The following is a 20,872-nucleotide window of genomic DNA, read 5'->3' on the forward strand; positions in this document are numbered from 1 at the left end:
TTTGTACTTAATAACAATGCTTACCCACCAATCTCCCTACCAGGGATGGGGATGAATGGAAGATAGTCTGACAAAGCACTCAGAGCTCTGTAGGAAGGCATTCCCAGCATGAAGCCTTGCTGTGATTAAATAACACCTTTCCTCTAAGGATCTAAAAGTATCTCACAAAACTCAGTAACCCTTCAAAAGATTGCTGTGATGTAAAACAGAGCTGAGCTTTATTATTTAAAAGAAAAGAACCAGATAGGCTAGGACCACTAACTTTGTGATATAAATTTAAGAGATCCCAGGGTCAGGCTCAGAACACAGGTCAGTGGAAGGCCAAATCCACAAGGCAGTGTGTTACGTGCATCACAATTTGAACAACAAATCTGTGCCGAAGAATGCCAAGAGGAGATGTTTCATTCTTGGGCCATGTGTATGCCATCAGTCTGCAAAGAAACTGTTCACATGGTTCTGTGGCCAAGAATGAGAAACAAATAATGTGAAAAGCTATCATCACAGCCCTTGGGAGCACCTAACTGAAAAGCAAAACAAATAATGGTATACTTCAGAAGCATTCTTCATGAAATTGGCCTCCACACACAAGATGGAGACTTTAGGTAGTAGATAGAAAGTAATGGACACCAGACTACAAACATAACAGGTTTGAACAATATCACAGCTCTATGTATGTCACAGTACTAATCTCACTTACAGTTAGGATCACAGATAAGGGTTTTTTTTTTTTTCCTACAAATAAGTTTTCTTTCAAAGTTTTGTTAAAACTCCCCTAGCCTAAAAGAAAAAAAATATTCTGAATTTCTGCCAAGGTACCACACAATTCAAGTTCTCAAGCCTTTCTGTACCTTCATTTTTCTTCTGGCTACATGCGACATTACTTCTGGAGAGTAAACGTGGGAGATAGGAATGAAGAAAGAAGGAAGGGCAGCCTGGGTGGCTCAGCGGTTTAGCGCCGCCTTCAGCCCAGGGCCTGATCCTGGAGACCCCGGATTGAGTCCCATGTCAGGCTCCTTGCATGGAACCTGCTTCTCCTCTGCCTGTGTCTCTGCCTCTCTCTTTCTCTCTCTCATTCTCTCTCTCTCATGAATAAATAAATAAAATCGAAAGAAAGAAAGAAAGAAAGAAAGAAAGAAAGAAAGAAAGAAAGAAAGAAGAAAGAAAGAAAGAAAGAGGAAGGAGAAGGAAGGAAGGAAGGAAGGAAGGAAGGAAGGAGGGAGGGAGGGAGGGAGGGAGGGAGGAAGGAAGGAAAATGGAGATCCAACAAGTTCAGGGGTCAAAAAAAGGCCTCCCATCCTTTTTTTTTTTTTTTTTTAATTTTATTTATTTATTCATGAGAGACTCAGAGAGAGGAGCACAAACATAGGCAGAGGGAGAAGCAGGCTCCCTGCAAGGAGCTCGATGCAGAACTCAATCCCAAGACTCCGAGATCACCACCTGAGCCAAAAGCAGACACTCAACCACTGAGCCACCCAGGTGGCTCCCATCTACTTCTAAGATATTCATAAAGACTGTACTTATATGGATTCTTTCTAAATACCACATAAGAACACCCTTGAACTTATTCATACTAAGGCATGTTTCTCTACATACAAACACACAACTTTGTCTGAAAACTAGAGATAGAAACTTCTATTGAGAGAGAGATCAAAATGGTACTTAGGGAAAACTAGACTTTAATGCTTTCCTGTCAACGACCACAAAGCCATTCTTTCCCCTGTTTCTCCATTTTTAAACAAGGAGGACACTTTACAAGCATATGCTGTGCTACAGCAAGATAAATTGTAAGATGGAATTTTGAGCTCTGATTATGATTGTCAGTTATGGGCTATAAGTACTAATGCATCATTATAGGAACCAAAAAGCAGAGTTTCCTATAAAGAAAAAAGGAAAAGAAAAAAAAAAAGAAAAAAGGAAAAGGTTGAGTAGGAACTCTGACAGTTTAGTCTGCAGTCCTCATCTGGTCTTGCAGAGCTGTAGTATTTTTAAAGACTGGAATAGGGACATTGCCGTCAGAATAAAGAAAGCCTACTTCAGAATAAAAGACAATGTGGCTGGTAGGTACTTACTATCCTAGAATCACCTTCAAATACAGCCCTAACTCTACCCAAGATGCCACTTTTAATCTGAAACCTCAAATTGCAGTGATCAAGTGGTGAGAGAGCCAATAATAATAGCTAATAATAGCCAATAAAAAGAGGACATAATGTACTTCCAGAAAGGCCTGGGGCACCATACATCCAAGGAGCAAGGTTAAGGCCAGACTGCGGGAGGAGTAGTCCCTGACGTCATCAGTTGCCTGCATCAGGAAAGCTGCAAAAGGCTGGAAATCAGTGAACCAGCTGCAGTTAGTTCTTCAACCCATTAGCATATCACTCCTGCTTTGTGCATCTCCATTAAAGGAGGACCAAAACTGTGCATGTCACCAGAGCAGAAGTCCCATTTCTAGCAGCTGAAATGGCACATGAACACGATGAGGCTCCTTATACGGAACGGGGACGTGAACATGACAGTCCTTCATTCATTCTGCTCTCCGAAACCACCTGCCTGTCTCAGCTGCAGTGAGCAAGAGGAGCATAACAGCATGACCTAAGGAGGCGCCAGGCAGAAGCCAGACAAACAGCCAGGGAATAAAGGCTTCAAAACTTCCCTCAAATAATCACTCAGGGTTGCACTTTTGGATGTTTGGCCTGAGCCTCACTGCTGACATAAGGATTATCAAGTTTAGCTTAAGACTTTGCTGGTAAGGCCAAATGACCTATTAGAGAGTGAATTAAAACAGCTATATACAAACAGGATGCCAAGCAGTTCTGCTGAGCACCTCAATACTCAAAATGCCAAGGGACTTCCCCTCCCTGCAGAGCCGTTTAATTTTAAAGAGCAGCAAGAAAAAAATGTGGGGTTGAGGTAGGAGGAAGGAAGAGGCCAGAGGCCATGATGACAGGGCTGCTGAGCCTCCACTGAACCTCGGCACACAACCCATACAAGGCACACAACCCATACAACCGATGCTCTGCCCTGCTCCACGAAAGCACGCACGTAGAATTAGCATCAGAGATGGGCAGCTGGGAGTTCAGTTTGCTACAAAATTCATTCCAGAGAAAGCCTTGCCTCGGGGCATTGATATTACTGCTTTAGCAGGTCGAAACTGTCCCCTGGGGACTCCTGGCTAGAAGAGACTCTTCAATGCACCCAGTGGGTGACTTTTCAGAACTAATGTAGGTAATGTTTCTGCAGATAAATCCTTTCCTTCAGAAAGTCTCTTCGTGTTCATTCAAGTATGTCACCACTCTTTTAAATCTTCAGTTTGGTCACCTTCCCTCAGGTATTATTCATAATTGTCCCTTAAACACATGCAACAAAAGATGAGTGATCTTGTATTATATATTAGACAGGAAGTTCAAGTCAGCAGAAAGAAACCCCTGAAATGGAGCACTGGGGACAGGAGCAGAGCTGAGTCCTGCTTGGCCTGGCAGTCTCTCAGCCGAGTGGCTTGAGGGAGGCTAGGCATAAAGGGGCTGACTACTGTGCCAAGCAACACATTCAGAAAAAGAACAAAGTGAGACGGGAGGAGAACACAAGGTCACCGGGCTCAGCCCAGCTCCATTCTGACTTTTCCAACAGGAGGACAGCATCCAGAAGTTAAAGAGCAAATCAGATACTCATCAAAACATCAGACAACAGCAAGAGTACACATACACATAAATAACAATTGTCCAAGTAATAGCTAGGGTTGTGATGGCTCCCTGGGAGATGGGAGAGAGGCTGCCACATGTTATCTTGGATTTTCTTTTTTTTTTTTTTTTTTTTTTTTTTTTTTTAAAGATTTTATTTATTTATTCATGATAGTCACACAGAGGGAGACAGAGAGGCAGAGACACAGGCAGAGGGAGAAGCAGGCTCCATGCATCGGGAGCCCGACGTGGGATTCGATCCCGGGTCTCCAGGATCATGCCCCGGGCCAAAGGCAGGCGCCAAACCGCTGCGCCACCCAGGGATCCCATGTTATCTTGGATTTTCAATGAAGTCATCTTATACAGGGAGACGTGTGAGATACTATGTCCTGGGTCAGAACCCCAGTGAACCAGCAGCCCCAGTTGCACCACTGCAGCATTACATATTAAGACACACACCTGGTTGTCTATATTCATTTCAGATGGCCTCCTTCCATTTGCAAAGGGCTATAGGTCAATAAGCAAAGGCTTTAGAAGAGGGATACGCTTATCACAACCCCACCCCTCCCACACCTCAGGAGTTACAAGAACAAGACGCCTACAATTTAAGAAAGTGGTATCCATGTTTTAACCTACAATTGAGAGACTGAACTCTGACAGGTGGTCTGGTTGACTTACATTCTGTGTTTTCACTTTTAATTTGTAACAATAATGTTCCCATTTGAACAGGAATTATAAAACTGTTTCATCAGTGGGATATAGGAAAGAGGACATTGTTTCTTAATTAGTCATCACCAACTTAATAGGTTTCCTGGCATTGTGGACTTCACTCTTGTTTCTGGTTTCTTTTTTTTTTTTTCACTCTTGATTCTTTGATCTCTTTGCACCAATGTCCTCTAATAACACTTAGACATTGTTGGCACCAAGTCTACCCAATCGAACACGGTTCCATTTGGTCTGGTCTCTAAACAACAGGCTGCTTTAAAGAAGACAGTGCTGTTACCAACTCTGGGTACAGATTTTATTCAGCTACTCGTTTGTCTACACTATAGTTAAAAACATACAGTGGAGTATATATACACTATGGGCTACTATTCGTCTTAAAAAGAAACAAAATCCTAACACATGCTACAACATTGATGAACCTTGAAAATATGTAGCTGAAATAAGCCAAAAAATAAAAGGGCAAAATATTGTATGATTCCATTCATATGAGATACCTACAACAGTCAAATTCAGAGCCAGAAGCAGAATTTGGGCCGGGGGGTGGGGGGGCGGGTTTGCCAGGGGCTGAGGGGAGGAAAGAACGAGTAATTACTATTTAATGGGTGCAGAGTTTCAATTTGGGATGACAAAAACATTCTAGAGATGGGACAGTGGCAATGGGTGCACAACAATGTGAACTGCACTTACTGCCACTGAATTCTACACTTAAAATTGATTAAAATGGGAAATCTTATATATATTTTACCACAAAACACAATGGACCCCAAATGAACCATAACCCAACTCACTTCATTTGTGAACTATATACCAAATGATACGACTGGATCCCTAGAAATGACTGCATAAAAGAGATGAATATTTCCCACAATAGTAACAGGCACCCTGTTCAGAGTTCACAGGAATGTAATTAGAGGAACCAACGACAACAGTGTATTTGTTCTCCCTTCCCCAAATACATGGAAAATCTAGCTTAGTGTTTTATATGTAGTAGCTATTCAAGGAAATATTTATTTTCTTGATTTTTAAAAAAGATTATTTATTTATTTATTCATGAGAGACACAAAGAGAGGCAGAGACATAGGCAGAGGGAGAAACAAGCTCCTGATGGGGGAGCCTGATGTGGGATTCGATCCTAGGACCCCGAGATCACAACCTGAGCCAAAGGCAGACACCCAACCACTGACCCACTCAGGTACCCCCTGAAATATTTATTTTCTATTGTCAGTGTCTATGCCAAACCATGGCCTCTATCTTGTCATTGTGCAGGTTAGACCCTTCTAAATCCAGCATTCCCTGCCTGAGCCAAAACAACACATAGGAGTATTCCAGTACCACTGCGAAGACAAATAACCAATAAACGTAAATTCAAAATAGAGTGAAGAGAGGGGGAAAAAAACATCGTGTATGAACAGGCTAAAAGGAGGTGCATCATTCTAGAATGGATGTTGGCTGTCAACAATTAGCCAAGTGCTCATTTTCCAGTTTCATTTTAACAGTGGTTTCACCTCACTGACAGTCATGTCTCTGGTTGCCCTCATTAGTGTTTTAAGACTTCACTTTCCAGACAAAGTGACACATAAAACAAAGGCAGAGGAAAAGTTTTGGTAAAATACTGCTTAGATATGAATCTTCCTCCTGGCTCCCATCCTAATCCAATAGCCTAAAATAAGACCACATAAAACCAAACTGAAGCATTTCAAACTGCACTTTTCTTTTATCTCTGATGCTTGAAAAAACTGCCGAATCACCTGGCAAAAAAGTATTTCATGTCTTTTCATATACAATATTTCTATTACTAGCAAAACCTGTAAAAGCCCCTAATGCTTTCCTGCAATCTCCCATTTTCATGAGTTTTGTTTTTCAACTATGAAGAATGGAGGCAGAGCCATATTTTATCATGAATAGCAAAATAACAGTGGCCTTATTTTGGCAAGATGTCTTGTCCCAGGTTTGTTCTTAAGCTCCACATTTTTCTGACAGTCATGCTAATTATAAAATTTGCACAACTTTACAATTTATAATTAATTATAATTTATTATATGATATATATTACATGTTATATAATTTATAACAAATTATAAAATTTATTTATAAGAGCAGTGTTCTTTATTTTTCATTCAATAATTTTTATTAATATATTCTGTAATAAGGCATAAATGAAATGGCAAAAGAAATCATTGTTCATCTTTCAAGTTAATGAATGTATACCACAGAGAAAAATAAAATTAGTCTTGGATGTATTCTGAAATAAAAAGAAGTATAAATTCAAGTTCATTATGATCCATATCAGCTGAATCTTGCTATGCAGAGTACTAAAGTTACAATCAAATTTAATTGAAAAATGAACTTCACTTATTAATGGAGGATTCTGAGTTATGAGCTATAGGTATATTTAATTTGAGGCTGTCCTTTTCTTGAATTTAGTAAACTTGTTTTAAAAAAAGAAATAAAAGAAATAAGCAGGGGCACCTGAGTGGCTCAGTCAATTAAAAATCTGTCTTTGGGTCAGGTCATGATCCCAGGGTTCTGGGATGAGCTGTAGGAGACTCTCTGCTCAGTGGGGAGTCTGCTTCTCCCTCTCCCTTCCCCCAGCTCGTGCTCTTGGGCGCTTTCTCTGTCAAGATAAATAAATCTTTAAAAGTAAAATTAAAAAAGAAAGAAACATTTTCTAGAAAAGATTAAATAGAAATTTAAATTTAAATAGAAATTTCTATTAAGTAGAAATTCAATAGGATTGACTGTTAACTAAATTATTTATAACATAATTAGTATATATCTTGAGGGTCTATTAAATATGAGCATTACATCTAGTCTTAAAGTTGTGTTGGGTGAAGCAAAAGAAAATTAAACTAAACTCTAATCATTTAAGTGTCAGCAAACTTTTTCCATAAAGGCAAGGTGTTCATATGGTGTCTGTCACAGCTCCTCAACTCTGGCATTGTAGCACTAAAGCAGTCAGTGCATAAACAAATGAGGGTGGCCATGTTCCAATAAAACATTATTTATGGATGCTGGCCTTGAATTTTACATGATTTTTACATGTCCTAAAATATTACTCTTGATTTTTTTTCACGCATTAAAAAACATTCACAGTTGGAGGGCCACATGCAAAACATGTGGTAGGACATATCTGGCCCTCAGATGATAGTTTAACGGCCCCTGTTCTACGAGGTTACAATCTCTAGTATGGGGTGTAAAAAAAAATCTCCCCTATGGCAAAGAGAAAACCTTTTTCTTCTCCTCTTCCCAAATCTGATTTCTGTAAAAAATCAGTCAATCTGGAACAACAAAGTGCTTGAGAGGTACAAGAACATTGCCAAACACTGGGGAGCACATGACAGCTCTCTGCATAATCAAAGTGAGGAGAGGAGGGAAGAATGTTGTAACTGGGATGGGCCTTACTATTACAGAAGAGGTACTGTGTTTGAAGAAGGAGCAGAATTTGCACACAAGATTGCAGTCAAAGAAGCAGAGAGACAAGGATAAAACCCAAAAAGTAGCCCTACAAGGCAGTAAATTAAAAAAAGAAAAAAAATTCAGTGGCAGGGAAAAATCCAGGAGGTCCATTACCACTAGAACCAAGAGAAGGCCACATTTGAAGGAGAAAAGGGCTTCATATTGTCAGTGTGGTTACTGGGAAAAGGTAAAAGTAGGCCAAGGCCCTAAAACAGGGGCCCTGGTGATCCTTAACAAAGTGTTGTTTCAGTTCAACAACAGAGTGAGAGCCAGGTTTCAGGGAATTAGATAGGGAATAGTTTGAAAAGGATGACGGCAGAAGAATGGCTTTTTAGAGAAATGAACTCTTATTTCTTTATTAAAAAACAAAACAAAACAAAAAACAAGGGATGCCTGGGTGGCTCAGTGGTTGAGCGTCTGCCTTGAGCGCGGGGCATTGTCCCGCGGTCCCATGATGGAGTCCCACATCAGGCTCTCCTCGAGGAGTCTACTTCTCCCTTTGCCTGTGTCTCTGCCTCTCTCTGTGTGTCTCTCATGAATAAATAAATAAAATCTTAAAAACAAAAACAAAAGCATTCTACTGAAAGACGCTGCTACCTTCCTGGCAACTTACTCTGAAATTGAACACTTCTATTCAGAAAGTTGTTTCTTACATGACATTTTTATACCTTTTGAAATCAAATGGCCCGATGTGTGCAGTAAGATCAATCATTAACAAAAGCTGCATCCATCTTAAACACTGAAACAAAACACAGCCAAGACTTCAACAAACTCTTCTGGAAGATAGTTACTTAAAAAATAAAAACAAAAACAAAAAACAAATGGTCAGTTCCTATCTTCCTAAATGCATGCCTGTCTTTCCTTTTTTTTGACATTTGTATTTTGACAGTTTCAGACTTACGGTAAAGTTGTAAGAATAATAAAAAGAATTTCTGGATAACTTTCATCCTTCCTGTTTCTACCTCCTACTTTTTTTTTTTTTTTTTTTTTTTTTACCTCCTACTTTAAGAAACAAATTCTTTAGCTGAATTTCTGATTTTGTTTTCTGGTTTTTGTAATGTAGTTATTGTCAACAAATTTTAGCCATTCAGTTTAAAAACTGTTGGGGCCTAAGCAGTTTTGTTAAATTGTCTGTGATGCAGTTACAACTTGCAGGAAAGAAAAACACAGTGTGAGCTCACTTCACTGAACTCCTGCTTGTTTGGGACTTATGTGGCTCTTTTATCAGTGAGGTGAGGTCTTTCATTAGCTCTGCCCTGTTCTCTCTCTCCTCTCCCTCTGGGACTCTGACTAAATGTGTAGGTTGGATCTCCACACTCTCCTATGTCTCCATGTTTCTCATCCTCTCAGCTCAAATTTTTACCTTTCTCTCTGCTCATACAATGTTCTGGATAATTTCTTCTGACCTAACTTCCAGCCCACTACATCTCTTCAGCTATGTCTACTTTGCCGCTAAACGCATCCACTGAGCTCCTAATTTCAGTTACTGCATTTTACAGTTCTAGCATTTCTATTTGGCTTTCAAAACTGCTATGTCACTTTGCTTTTATAACAGTTCCCAATTATGTGATAACAATTTTACGTTTGGCTTTTTGTTCTCTCAATACAGTAATTATAGCTGTTTTCTGCCTAAGTCCCATGACCCCAGTATCTCATGTCTTTGAGTTGTGGATGTCTGCTCATGGGGGGTGGTCTCCTCACAGGCCTGGTTATCTTTGTGTACTGGCCACTTCAGGATTTGGTAAAGTTCCTTGGAGGAATATTATTAGGTGGAGAGTTTAATCACTGTCTCCCAGAGAGGATTTTTCTTTGCAACTGCCAAGTGCCTGGAGCACTCCTAGTCTAGAACCTCCTTCATCCATGTTCAAGAACTCATGGTTGCTCTACTTTCTCCTTTCCGATTCTTTTTTTTTTTCCATCTGTAATTCTTTTTAAAATCTTTTTTATTTTCCATTTAGAATCTTAATAATTTTTACGCCACTTAAAGATCCTCTTTGTCATATTTTTCCCTATTTTCCATCTCTTCACCTTTGCCAGAGATTTTATCTTCCAATCCTAAATGCAATATATATATATGTGAGTATACAGATATAATTTCCATGGATTCTCTTATTCTCTAATTGACCTTTTCCGAAATATCTAAACTTGACAAGTGAAATTCTTCTGAAAGTTGTATGTTTGCTCCTCTAACACATTTCCTACTTCACATGATTATCAAAAATAATGTGACTGCTTTCGATGCTTTCGGCAAAAACTATTACAAAATATTAGTATGTCTAAGGGAATTGAATTTAATAAGTGTCAATAGTTATACGCATAAATAGCTTAAAGAAGAAGTGAAATCTGTTTAGTGATTTTACCTGAAAATTAAATTTCATGTCACAGAAAAAAAATTTCAAGTCACAGAAATATCAGGTAGTAGAAACAACACCATAGCTATGGTGGTAATGAGAGACAATAACTTTATTCCACATTCAATTTGCTGTTGTTTATCCTGCTATATAGTGCAATGGAACATTTAGTGATAGACTTTCAAGGAAAGCCTTTCTGAAAGAGTTAAGTTTTGAGGGAGAAAAAAGAATACTAAAGAGCCATGTGACTAAAAAGTAATTTTTTAAAAGAGTTTATTTATTTATTCATGAGAGACACAGAGAGAGAGGCAGAGACAGGCGGAGAGAGCAGCAGGCTCCATGCAGGGAGCCCGATGTGGGACTCGATCCTGGGACTCCAGGATCACGCCCTGGGCCGAAGGCAGGCACTAAACCGCTGAGCCACCCAGGGATCCCCTAAAAAGTAATTTTTAATAACAATATATAATATGGCTGAATATTGAACTGGATAATGGATAATGAAAGACACGATATTTTCTTCCTTAAAAATAATCTAGTTTCTGGAATGCTAGTTAAGCATCCAATTCTTGATTTTGGCTCAGGTCATGATCTCAAGGTGATGAGATCAAGCCCTGCACTCAGTGGGGAGTCAGTTAGAGATTCTCTCCCTCCCTCTGCCCTTTCCTCCCACTTGAACTCTCTCTAAATAAAATTTTTTAAAAAATTAGTTTCTAAACACTATAGTCTTTGTAGTCATTAATGTCTGTTTTTTTTGTTTTTTTTTGTTTTTAAGTAGGCTCCATGTACAACAGAGGGCTCAAACTCATGACCCCAAAATCAAGAGTCCCATGCTCTACTGACTGAACCAGCCAGGTGCCCCTAAAATCTTTTTTTTTTTTTTTAATTACTATATAGGGGGCAGCCCGGGTGGCTCAACAGTATAGCACCGCCTTCAGCCCAGGGCCTAATCCTGGAGTCCTGGGATCAAGTCCCATGTCGGGCTCCTTGCATGAAGCCTGCTTCTCCCTCTGCCTGTGTCTCTGCCTCTCTCTGTGTGTGTCTCTCATGAATAAATAAATAAAATCTTTAAAAATAAATAAGTAAAATAAATTACTATATAGTTCTCAATCATTCAAAAATGAATGAAATATTTGAGTTACTGTCATTTATATCTTTATATCTTTCAAGAAAAGTCTCAATGTAGCTAGATAGACTAAAACATATTTTCAAGGAGAGTATTAAAAATTAATATGGTTTAGGGGCACTTGGGTGGTGCAGTTGGTTAAGCATCAGGCTCTTGGATTCAGCTCAGGGCATGACCCCAGTGTCGTTATATCAGCCTGGATTGGGGCTCTGTGCTCAGCGGTGAGTCTGCTCTCCTTCTCCCTCTCCCTTTGCCCCTCCTCCGGCTCACACACTCTCTAAAATGAATAAATCTTAAATGAAAAAGCAAAAATTTATCTCCATTTTACTTGATTTATATTTTCCAAGATTTTTAAATGTCTGAAAAAAATGGCACTTTCATGGGGTCCATGTTTGATTCTGAACCTATAGCACTTTCTTCCTATTACTTCCCAAACCTACCAACTGTGCCTTTATTTGCATGACATCACCTCCTCTGGTGAGTACAAGCTAGGGCTCTGATGCCTCCTCTTCACTCTGTAGCTAGAAGCTATACTTTCACACCGTTAATACTGTATCCCTGTTCAATCTGCTGAGAGCACAGTTTTGGAAGTGATTCTACTGCTTAAGGCCAGTTCAGAGGCCCTCCCAAACAGACTGCCATTAAGACCACTTCTCGCTCCAAAGCTGGCTGTGACCAACTGTTCTACTTCAAGGAGGCAATTATTTCTGGCAGTATGTCTTTAGGTCAGCTTTTCTCTAATTACAAGTTTATCACTGCCTTATGGATAAATCAATAGCATCTTTGTTCCTATCTCTTGGATCAGAAATAGAAACTCTTGAGGGGACATGATCCTATGAATTTGGCCTAGGTCTTCTTTATTTGTACTTTCTCCTTCCGGGGCTGTCAGTCTTCCATAACTAAATATGTTCATTCCTTTTCTGGTTCAAAAAACATAGGAGAATGATTTTTTAGTTGTCAGTTCTTCCAAAGTCCTTCTTAAGGTAAGAAAATTCTTATTTTATCTAGGAATAACTCAATACTGGTCTATTACTGCTGCAACAACTCTCCAAAGAGCTGTACAAAAGAAAAATGTGGCTTCTACCTCCCAAAGTCATTAAAGACTTTTTTTCTTTCTTATTAAGGCACCCAGAACACATAATAATACACCAAGCCAAAAGGACCAATTCTCTTCATGGAGTAGAATAGCAATTGGCTGTTACTTATTAAATTCTTACAGCAATGAGCAATGACTTGCTTTCTCATTTGTTTCTCTTTGAATAGTAGATGAAGTTGATTTTTTTCCAAGGCTGCTTCTCATCACCAGCGTTCCTGATCCTTGACCTATGCAGCTGTTAATATGCTACACACATATGCTTGGGCTCCTGAACAACCAATGCAGTTAACCTTTTGGTTTTCTCCAAGTCAGTTCCTATCTTGTTAGTGAAATTGATGTTCTTTCTTTCTAAACATAATAACTGTATCTAGTACAGAACTATATATATAATTCATTGGTTTTTATGAATCTTTTTCTCCCCAAGGGTTTCTAGGCCCATGGGTTCTCATGTTCTAATTGAGAAAGGCATGTTCATTCATAGTAATTCCAAAAGATGAGCTACTATGTCTACTTCAAAAACATAATTATTACCTCTTCTGTGTTTGGGCATGGGTCATTGCTGGAGGCCACATTTTACCTTTACTCCCAAAGAAAAGTTAATTCCTTAGATTGAATATAGGTGAAATTATATTTTCTGCAGCTAATGATTAAAAAGTAAAATACTGGTGACTGTCAAAGGACACTTCGTTCTATCTGTGTTCAAAGGGACTTCTCCTCCATACTCATAGCTTGCCCTACCATTTTGTACTGTACTGACTATTAACCATCTCTACCCCTCAAAGACGGGAAGCTCCTGGAAGGTAGGGACTAATTCATAATGAATTAGTTTTATCTGCAGGACATATGGTCTAGCAGATGCTATACAGTCAATAAGTATTTCTGTTGGTGTTAGTATTGCATTCAATTCAAAGTGTACTTAAGTAGACCCAGTTTTAGACTAACTGGTACACACCACTGCTCCAACATTTATGAAATGACTTTGAATTAGATCATCACAGTTCAAACAGGTATGCCCAACTTCAAATACCTAATGATTTCTACCTACACACTGAGAATCTTTATGGGAGGCAAGAGAAACAATGCTATCCTGTGATTTGAATCTTTTTGTTATAATTCAGACTCGGCTACTAACTAGCGGTAACCTCTGGCAAGTCACTTTAACCACAGTGGATCTTGTGCCCTTAGAAACTGAAGTGGATTAAATGGTCTCTAAGTCCCTAGCTGAGCCCAGCTCTAAAACTCTGATGAGGCATGACCCAGTAAGGGTACTACTAACATAGCAAGCCCTTGTTAACACTAGAGGGAGCTGCACCCATGTCATTACTGGGGTGGTTAGGAAGATTTCAAGGCAGAACATTGTTAAATTGGAAGGCTGGTTTTCCAGAATGAGAGAAATGAAGTATCAGATGAGACACCCATACTGTTCCTGCAGCTCTGCCATCACTTCCCTCTCAGAAATGTCACAGCACCTCGCACTTGACTTTCACCAGCACACCTTTTGAGCTTTAATTCTGATTCCAAAAGAATCAAGTTGGCTTGAGTCATTCCTACGGATTTCTTTTCCCCATTTAGTCTCCTTTCTTCTTTAATCAAACTAACAATAACAACAAAAAAGCAAAGTGATTAATGCTTTTATTGGAAAAGCCCCAGGAAATGAGATGGAGGAGGAGAAAGATGCGGCTCACATTCAAGTTAGGGCCTGGGAAAATCAGGAAATGACAGCTGAATTCATTAGCAGCTTGCCACTCAAACCAAAGCTACCACAGCTACTTTGAAAACAAGAAAACTACTAAAAAATGAGGAAAGCTATCAAGGAAAAGAAGAAATCGACATAGCTCTGCAGTGTAGGAGCCTGAATGCCTGCCTAAAACGAATGCCGTCACAGTCATATCAGGCTCTGCAGTAAGCAGTTCACAGCTGCCGAAGTGATGTCATTAATTAGAGGTAATGGGGTCACATCAGGCAGTTGGCAAGAAAAGTGCTAAATGACCAGATAAGGGAATGGAGGATGACGTGGGAAAGGAAAAAGAAAAAGCATTTTTAAAGCTAAAGCTTATTCTGAAGTTATATACACATACTTTCCTCCCAGCCTCAAAAACACACAAGGCCTTGAAAATATATGACCTGGGCAGCCCAGGTGGCTCAGTAGTTTAGCGCTGCCTTCAGCCCAGGGCCTGATTCTGGAGACCCAGGATCAAGTCCCATCTGTCGGGCTCCCTGCATGGAGCCTGCTTTTCCCTCTGCTGTGTCTCTGCCTCTCTGTGTGTGTCTCTCATGAATGAATAAAATCTTTAAAAAAGAAAATATATGACCTAAATCATTACAGAACAAGTAAAATGAAGAATCCAAAACCTCTCCATTTTATCCACTTCTGTTTCCATTTGCCCAGAGGCACAATGATGACATGTTAACCTGACAGAGATGGCATAAACCATGGATATTACAGAATGTAGTCTGTAGGAGAAGGATAAATGCAATCCTGAAGAATGCTTTTTATGGAAACTTCATAGATTACTTTAACACTCAGAAAGCAAAGCTTCAACAGTTAGAAAGAAACCACCTACTTTTCAGGACAGGGGCTATTCCTGAGTAAAAACAGATTACAAATAAACTTTAGAGAGTGACTGTGGATAAAGAGAAAGTCAACTAGAACAAAACAAACAATTCTTTTTCACTTAAAAAAAAGGCAAACTCAGGATGCCTGGGTGGCTCAGTCAGTTAAGTGTCTGCCTTCAGCTCATGTCGTGATAGCAGGGTCCTGGGATCGAGTCCTGCACCAGGCTTCCTGCTCAGCAGATATTCTGATTCTCCCTCTCCCTCTGCTCCTACCCCTGCTAATGTGAGGAACTCTCTCGCTCACTCTCTCTCAAATAAATAAAATCTTTTTTAAAAACAAGCAAAGTCAGACCTTCAGAGGCAAAATACAGAGTAAAACTTACCAGGTTAAGATCAATGTATGCCTATGAGTCCAAGTAGGTAGGGTACTTGTTTCTGAAATCATCAATTTAATTTCCAGTACTCTAAGAGATATCATAGCCTCAACAGATTCAAAAAGATTTCTCTTCCTTTAGGACATTAAAAAAAATTTTCAGCCAGACTTTTCAATGATCCTCAAGAGACGCATGAGAAAAATACACTTTACTTTTAAAAGGAGAATGATGTTTTCCCCTTTTTTTAGTACACATGCCAAAGGATTTCCAATTCACCCTGCTACATACTGACCTTCAAAATGTTTCGGCCATCAAATGATTCTCTTTCCTTGAAGATGTATTTGCCATCCGCTGTGTAGAGATTGTACCTGCCTTCAGCTGTAAATATTTCAAAGATAATGTTAGAAAAGAAGCTTGGGTTATTTATATTTGTTTTCTTTTGGGTTTCTATAGGTACACTAGGAAAATACTCATGTACTACCTGGAATGTGGCATAAGAGGAAAAACATCAGTCTGAGGTAAGAGATCCAGTGTCCAGTCTCAGCTCTGTCATCAATTCAGTATACGTTTATTCATTCAACACTGTCCAAGTACTCAAGGTGCTACCTAAATAGTTAACTATATTCTTTTTTAAAAATTGACGTATAGATGACATACGTTATGTTAGTTTCAGGTATACAACACAATGATTTGACAATTCTTTTTTTTTTTAAGATTTTATTTATTTATTCATGAGAGACACAGAGAGAGAGAGAGAGGCAGAGACACAGACAGAGGGAGAAGCAGGCTCCTTGCAGGTAGGCCGACGAGGGACTCGATCCCAGGTCTCCAGGATCATGCCCTGGGCTGAAGGCAGTGCTAAACTGCTGAGCCACCAGGCTGCCCTGATTGGACAATTCTATACATTACTCAGTGCTTACCACCGTAAGTGTAGTCACCATCTGCCACACACCATCTGTCAAACAATGTTATTACAATATTATTGGCTATATTCCCTATGCTATACTTTTTACCTCTGTTAACTTATTTATTTTATAACTGGAAGTTTGTACCTCTTAATCCCCTTTTACCTATCTTGCTCACCTCCCCTCTGGCAATAACCAGTTCATTCTATTTATAAATCTGCTTTGTTTGTTTTTTAGATTCTACGCATAAGTAAAATCATATAGTATTTGTCTTTTTCTTTCTGCTTTATTTCACTTTGCATAATACTCTTTTTTTTAAAGATTTTTTTTTAAGATTATTTATTTATTATTATTTATTTATTATTATTATTTATTTATAGAGACACAGAGAGAGAGGTACAGAGACACAGGCAGAGGGAGAAGCAGGCACCATGCAGAGAGCCTGACGTGGAACTCGATCCAGGGTCTCCAGGATCACGCCCTAGGCTGCAGGCGGCGCTAAACCACTGCACCACTGGGGCTGCCCTGCATAATACTCTCTTGGTCCATCATGTTGTCACAAATGGCAAGAGTTCATTCTTTTTTATGGCTGAGCTGTATTCCGTTGTGCATGTATACACATACATACCCCCATATCTTCTTTACCTACTCATCAAAAAGCTAAGAATTAACAAGTGTTGTTGACAAGGACATAGAGAAAAGGGAACCTATGAAGGTTCCCACTGTTGGTGGGAATGTAAACTGAAGCAACAATATAGAGGTTCCTTAAAAAAATTAAAATAGAAATACCATACAATCCAGTAATTCTACTCTTGGGTATTTACCCAAAGAAAACGAAAACACTAATTCAAAAAGATATATGTACCCCTATGTTTATTGCAACATTATTATAATAAGCAAAATATGGAAGCAATCTAAGTGTCCATCAATAGATGAATGAATAAAAAAGATGTGGGGGTTACGTATGTATAAAATTAGCCATATTCTTAGGCAAACTATCTCCTCTAGGGACCTCAGTTTGTTTACACAGCTATAGGTTAAGACTAGGTGATTTCCAAAGGTTTCCTGCACTTTAAAAACCCAAGATTTTGGGACGCCTTGGTGGCTCAGCTGTTGAGCATCTGCCTTTGGCCCAGGGCATGATCTTGGGATCTGGGATCGGGTCCCACATCAGGCTCCCTGCTAGGGGCCTGCTTCTCCCTCTGCCTGTGTCTCTGCCCCCACCCCCCGTGTCTCTCATGAATAAATAAATGTTTAAAAAAAAACAACCAAGATTTTGTATAACCTGTATGCATTTTTAAATATGTAAAAATATATAAAAATTCACATATTAAGTAGTCAAAAATGCTGGCAACATTGATTTGGGTTGCAACCAACATGATGTGGGTTGGTTTAAGGACTCCCCCAAAATGAGAGCCCCTTTCAGTTGCAATCAAAGATATCTTTATTCTACACAGAAATGAAGCAAATCTATGACCTTAGCCTCATCAAAGCTGTGCAATAACTCCTTGTGTTAATTTAGCTTGCTTATCCCAAAAGACATCCTTAAAATATAGTAGGTAAAAGGATTTCAAAGGAAAGGGATGACAAGTAAGAAACAGTGAAACACCTTTTTCTATGTCTTTTTCAAGTAAAAATTCAACACAGAGAAGAATCCAAGGTATAGAAAATTCAAAGCATCCTTAAGAATTATTTAACCCTCATGGGGGGCCTGCCTGGGTGGTTCAGCTGGTTAAATGTCTGCCTTCAGCTCAGGTCATGATCCCAGGGTTCTGGAATCGAGCCCATTAGGCTCTCTGATTAGTGGGGAGTGTGCTTCTGCCTCTGCCCCTCTGCTCATGCTCTCTCTGGCTCTCTCTCTCTCAAATAAATAAAATCGTTAAAAAAAAAAAGAAAAAAGATTTAACCCTCAAGTATTTTCTAAAATATCAACCCTTTCCTGCCCACCAACAGACACTCAAAAATAGTTGTATTTCCACTTATGAATATGTTCTCTTTTTTTTTTTGGAATATGTTCTTTTATTGTATATAGCTATGGAGACTACCAACTCAGAATTAGTAAATTGGTGAAATATGTCTAGGCTGCTAACTCCATGAGCATAATATATGTTAGCTAGCCACGGGAATTATACACTGGTAACTTCTAACAAGAACATATTCTCTTAATCAAAGATCCCAATCTATGTATATTTCACAAATTAAAAATAGGTCCCTGTTAAGTAGAGATGTGAAACTGTAAAGATTTATTTATTTATTGGAGAGAGAGAGAGAGAGAACACACTCATATATGCCCCTGGGGCAGGGCAGAGGGAGAGGGAGAGAGAATCTCAAGCAGACTCTGTACTGAGCACAGAGCCCAAAGTGGGACTCGATCTCACAATCCTGATATCACGATCTTAGCTGAAACCAAGAGTCGGATGCTCAACTAATTGTACTACCCTGGTGCCCCCAAGAGAAGATATGAAACTTTAAATTCATACTAAATAAATATCAATTAAAAGCAGTACTGAAGTGCACCTGGGTGGCTTGGTCTGTTAAGTATTAACTCTTGATCTCAGCTCAGGTCGGTCTTGATCTCAGGGTCATGAATTCAAGCATTAAGTAGGCATAGAGCCTAGTTTAAAAAAAAAAAAAAAAGCAGTAATGATATCTGCAGATTGAAATGGTTTTTTTGAGGGGTGAGGCAGAGGAAGAGAATCCAAAGAAGGCTCCACACTGAGCACAGAGCCCCACACAAGGCTTGTTCTCACAACCCTGAGATCATGACCTGAGCTGAAATCAAGAGTTGGATGCTTAACTGATTGAGCCACTCAGGGGCCCCTGAAGACTGAAATGTTTAATGACAGGTTCAAAATCTGTAAGCAGAATTAGCCCTCAGGGAAAAGCAAATCAGAAGTAAAATGAGATACCACCTCACATCTAACACGATGGAAATAATCCAAAAGCTAAATAATAACAAGGGTTGGCAAAGATGTGGAAAAAATAGAACCCTCATGCACTGCTGGTAGGAATGTAAAGTGGTGCAGCCACTTTGGAAAACAGTCTGGCAGTTCCTCAAAAGGTTAATCACTGGTTACCATAGGACCCAGAAATTTCACTCTTAAGTATTATACCCAAGAGAAGTGAAAAGATATGCCCACACAAAAACTTGTAATATTCACAGCAGCATTAATCGTAATAGTCAAAAAGAAAAAACATGAATGTCCATCAACTGAGGAATGGATAAATAAGATATGGTACATCCACACAATGGAAGATAATTTGGCAATAAAAAGAAAACAAGGCAGGAGACCTGCTATATATCACATGGATGAACCACATAAACATTATGCTAAGTGAAAGAAGCCAGTCAGAGAAAATCACACATTGCACGATTCTATTTATACAAAATATCCAGGAAAGGCAAATTTATAGGACAGAAAGTAGTTTGATGGAGCCTAGGGCTAAAATGTTAGGGGAATGAGGAGTCACACTGCCAATGGGGTTTCTTTTTGGAGTGATGAAAATGTTCTAAAATTGATCATGGTAATGGTTGCATAACTCTGACTATACTAAATATCACTGAATTATGTATTTTTCAAAGATTTATTTATATGAGAGGGAGAGTACATGAGTATGTGAGGGGAGGGGGAGTGGCCGAGGGAGAAGAGAATCTCAAGCAGACTCCCCACCAAGCACATAGTGAGACATGGGGTTCAATCTCACAAACATGAGATCATGACCTAAGCCAAAATCAAGAGTTGGAGGTACAACCGACTAGGCCACCCAGGCACCCCTGAATTATACATTTTAAATGAATGAATCATAAAGTATGTGGATTATATCTCAATAAAGGTGTTATATTCAAACTATCTCTAAGTAGGAAAGGATAACTAGACTGTGAACACAGAACATTTTCTTACATGAAGTTCTAGCGCTAAGTGAATATAAACCCGGATCCACACAATTTAGAAGATACAAATTCCTGCATATTTCAACTCTCTTATGTCAAAAGGTTAGTTAATAATGGAATATGGTAAGAGCTCTGAAGTAAGATTTAAGGACTAGGACACTTTCAGAATGCACTGCTGATAGTATTAAATGTCTAATAAAATACTGTCTATACCTGTACTGTCCAAATCAGTAGCCACTAGCCACATGTGATTATTTAAATTTAATTTAATTCAACTTAATTTAATCAGTCTCACTATCTACCTCCAAGTGCTCAATAACTAAACTACATGTGGATAGTGGCTGCCATACCGGACATCACAAGTACAGAATATTTCTATCATCACGAGTTCTACTGGATGGTGCTGGATACAACATATCTTCTGAACCAAAGAATTTAGAGTATACTCTAGAGTTCTAGAACTCTGTCTTCATAGTGATGTTAAAATGTACCTCACCTCAGAGGATGTTTCCAAACTTAAAACTGACCATCTAGAATAAAATAAATACCACAAACTCCTCTAAGTATTCCCACTGGACAAGGTATATACATATATAAAAATGAAATATCCCAGAGATTTTTTCCCCTGAAATTCCAAATAATCTTCTGTAATACTACTTCCCAAATTAAAAAAAAAATGTACTCCATCAGAACTAATATAGAAATTTGGGTTCTATTAC

General features: G+C 39.0%; 1 protein-coding gene across 5 annotated transcripts in view; it reads right to left on the reverse strand.

The window, feature by feature from the left end:
• Positions 1–20,872, reverse strand: part of ASCC1 (activating signal cointegrator 1 complex subunit 1) — a 104,961-nt gene that overhangs the window by 15,418 nt on the left and 68,671 nt on the right. For 4 of the 5 annotated variants that reach the window (XM_025434785.3, XM_025434786.3, XM_025434784.3 and 1 more), the window contains exon 9: positions 15,649–15,734. The exons of the other annotated variant lie outside the window; for it this stretch is intronic. In XM_025434785.3, coding sequence (XP_025290570.1) covers positions 15,649–15,734 — 86 coding nt within the window. The remainder of the gene's footprint in view (positions 1–15,648; positions 15,735–20,872) is intronic. 5 annotated transcript variants of the gene reach the window in all.

Source organism: Canis lupus, chromosome 4, assembly GCF_003254725.2.
Source record: "Canis lupus dingo isolate Sandy chromosome 4, ASM325472v2, whole genome shotgun sequence".
NCBI lineage: Eukaryota > Metazoa > Chordata > Mammalia > Carnivora > Canidae > Canis > Canis lupus.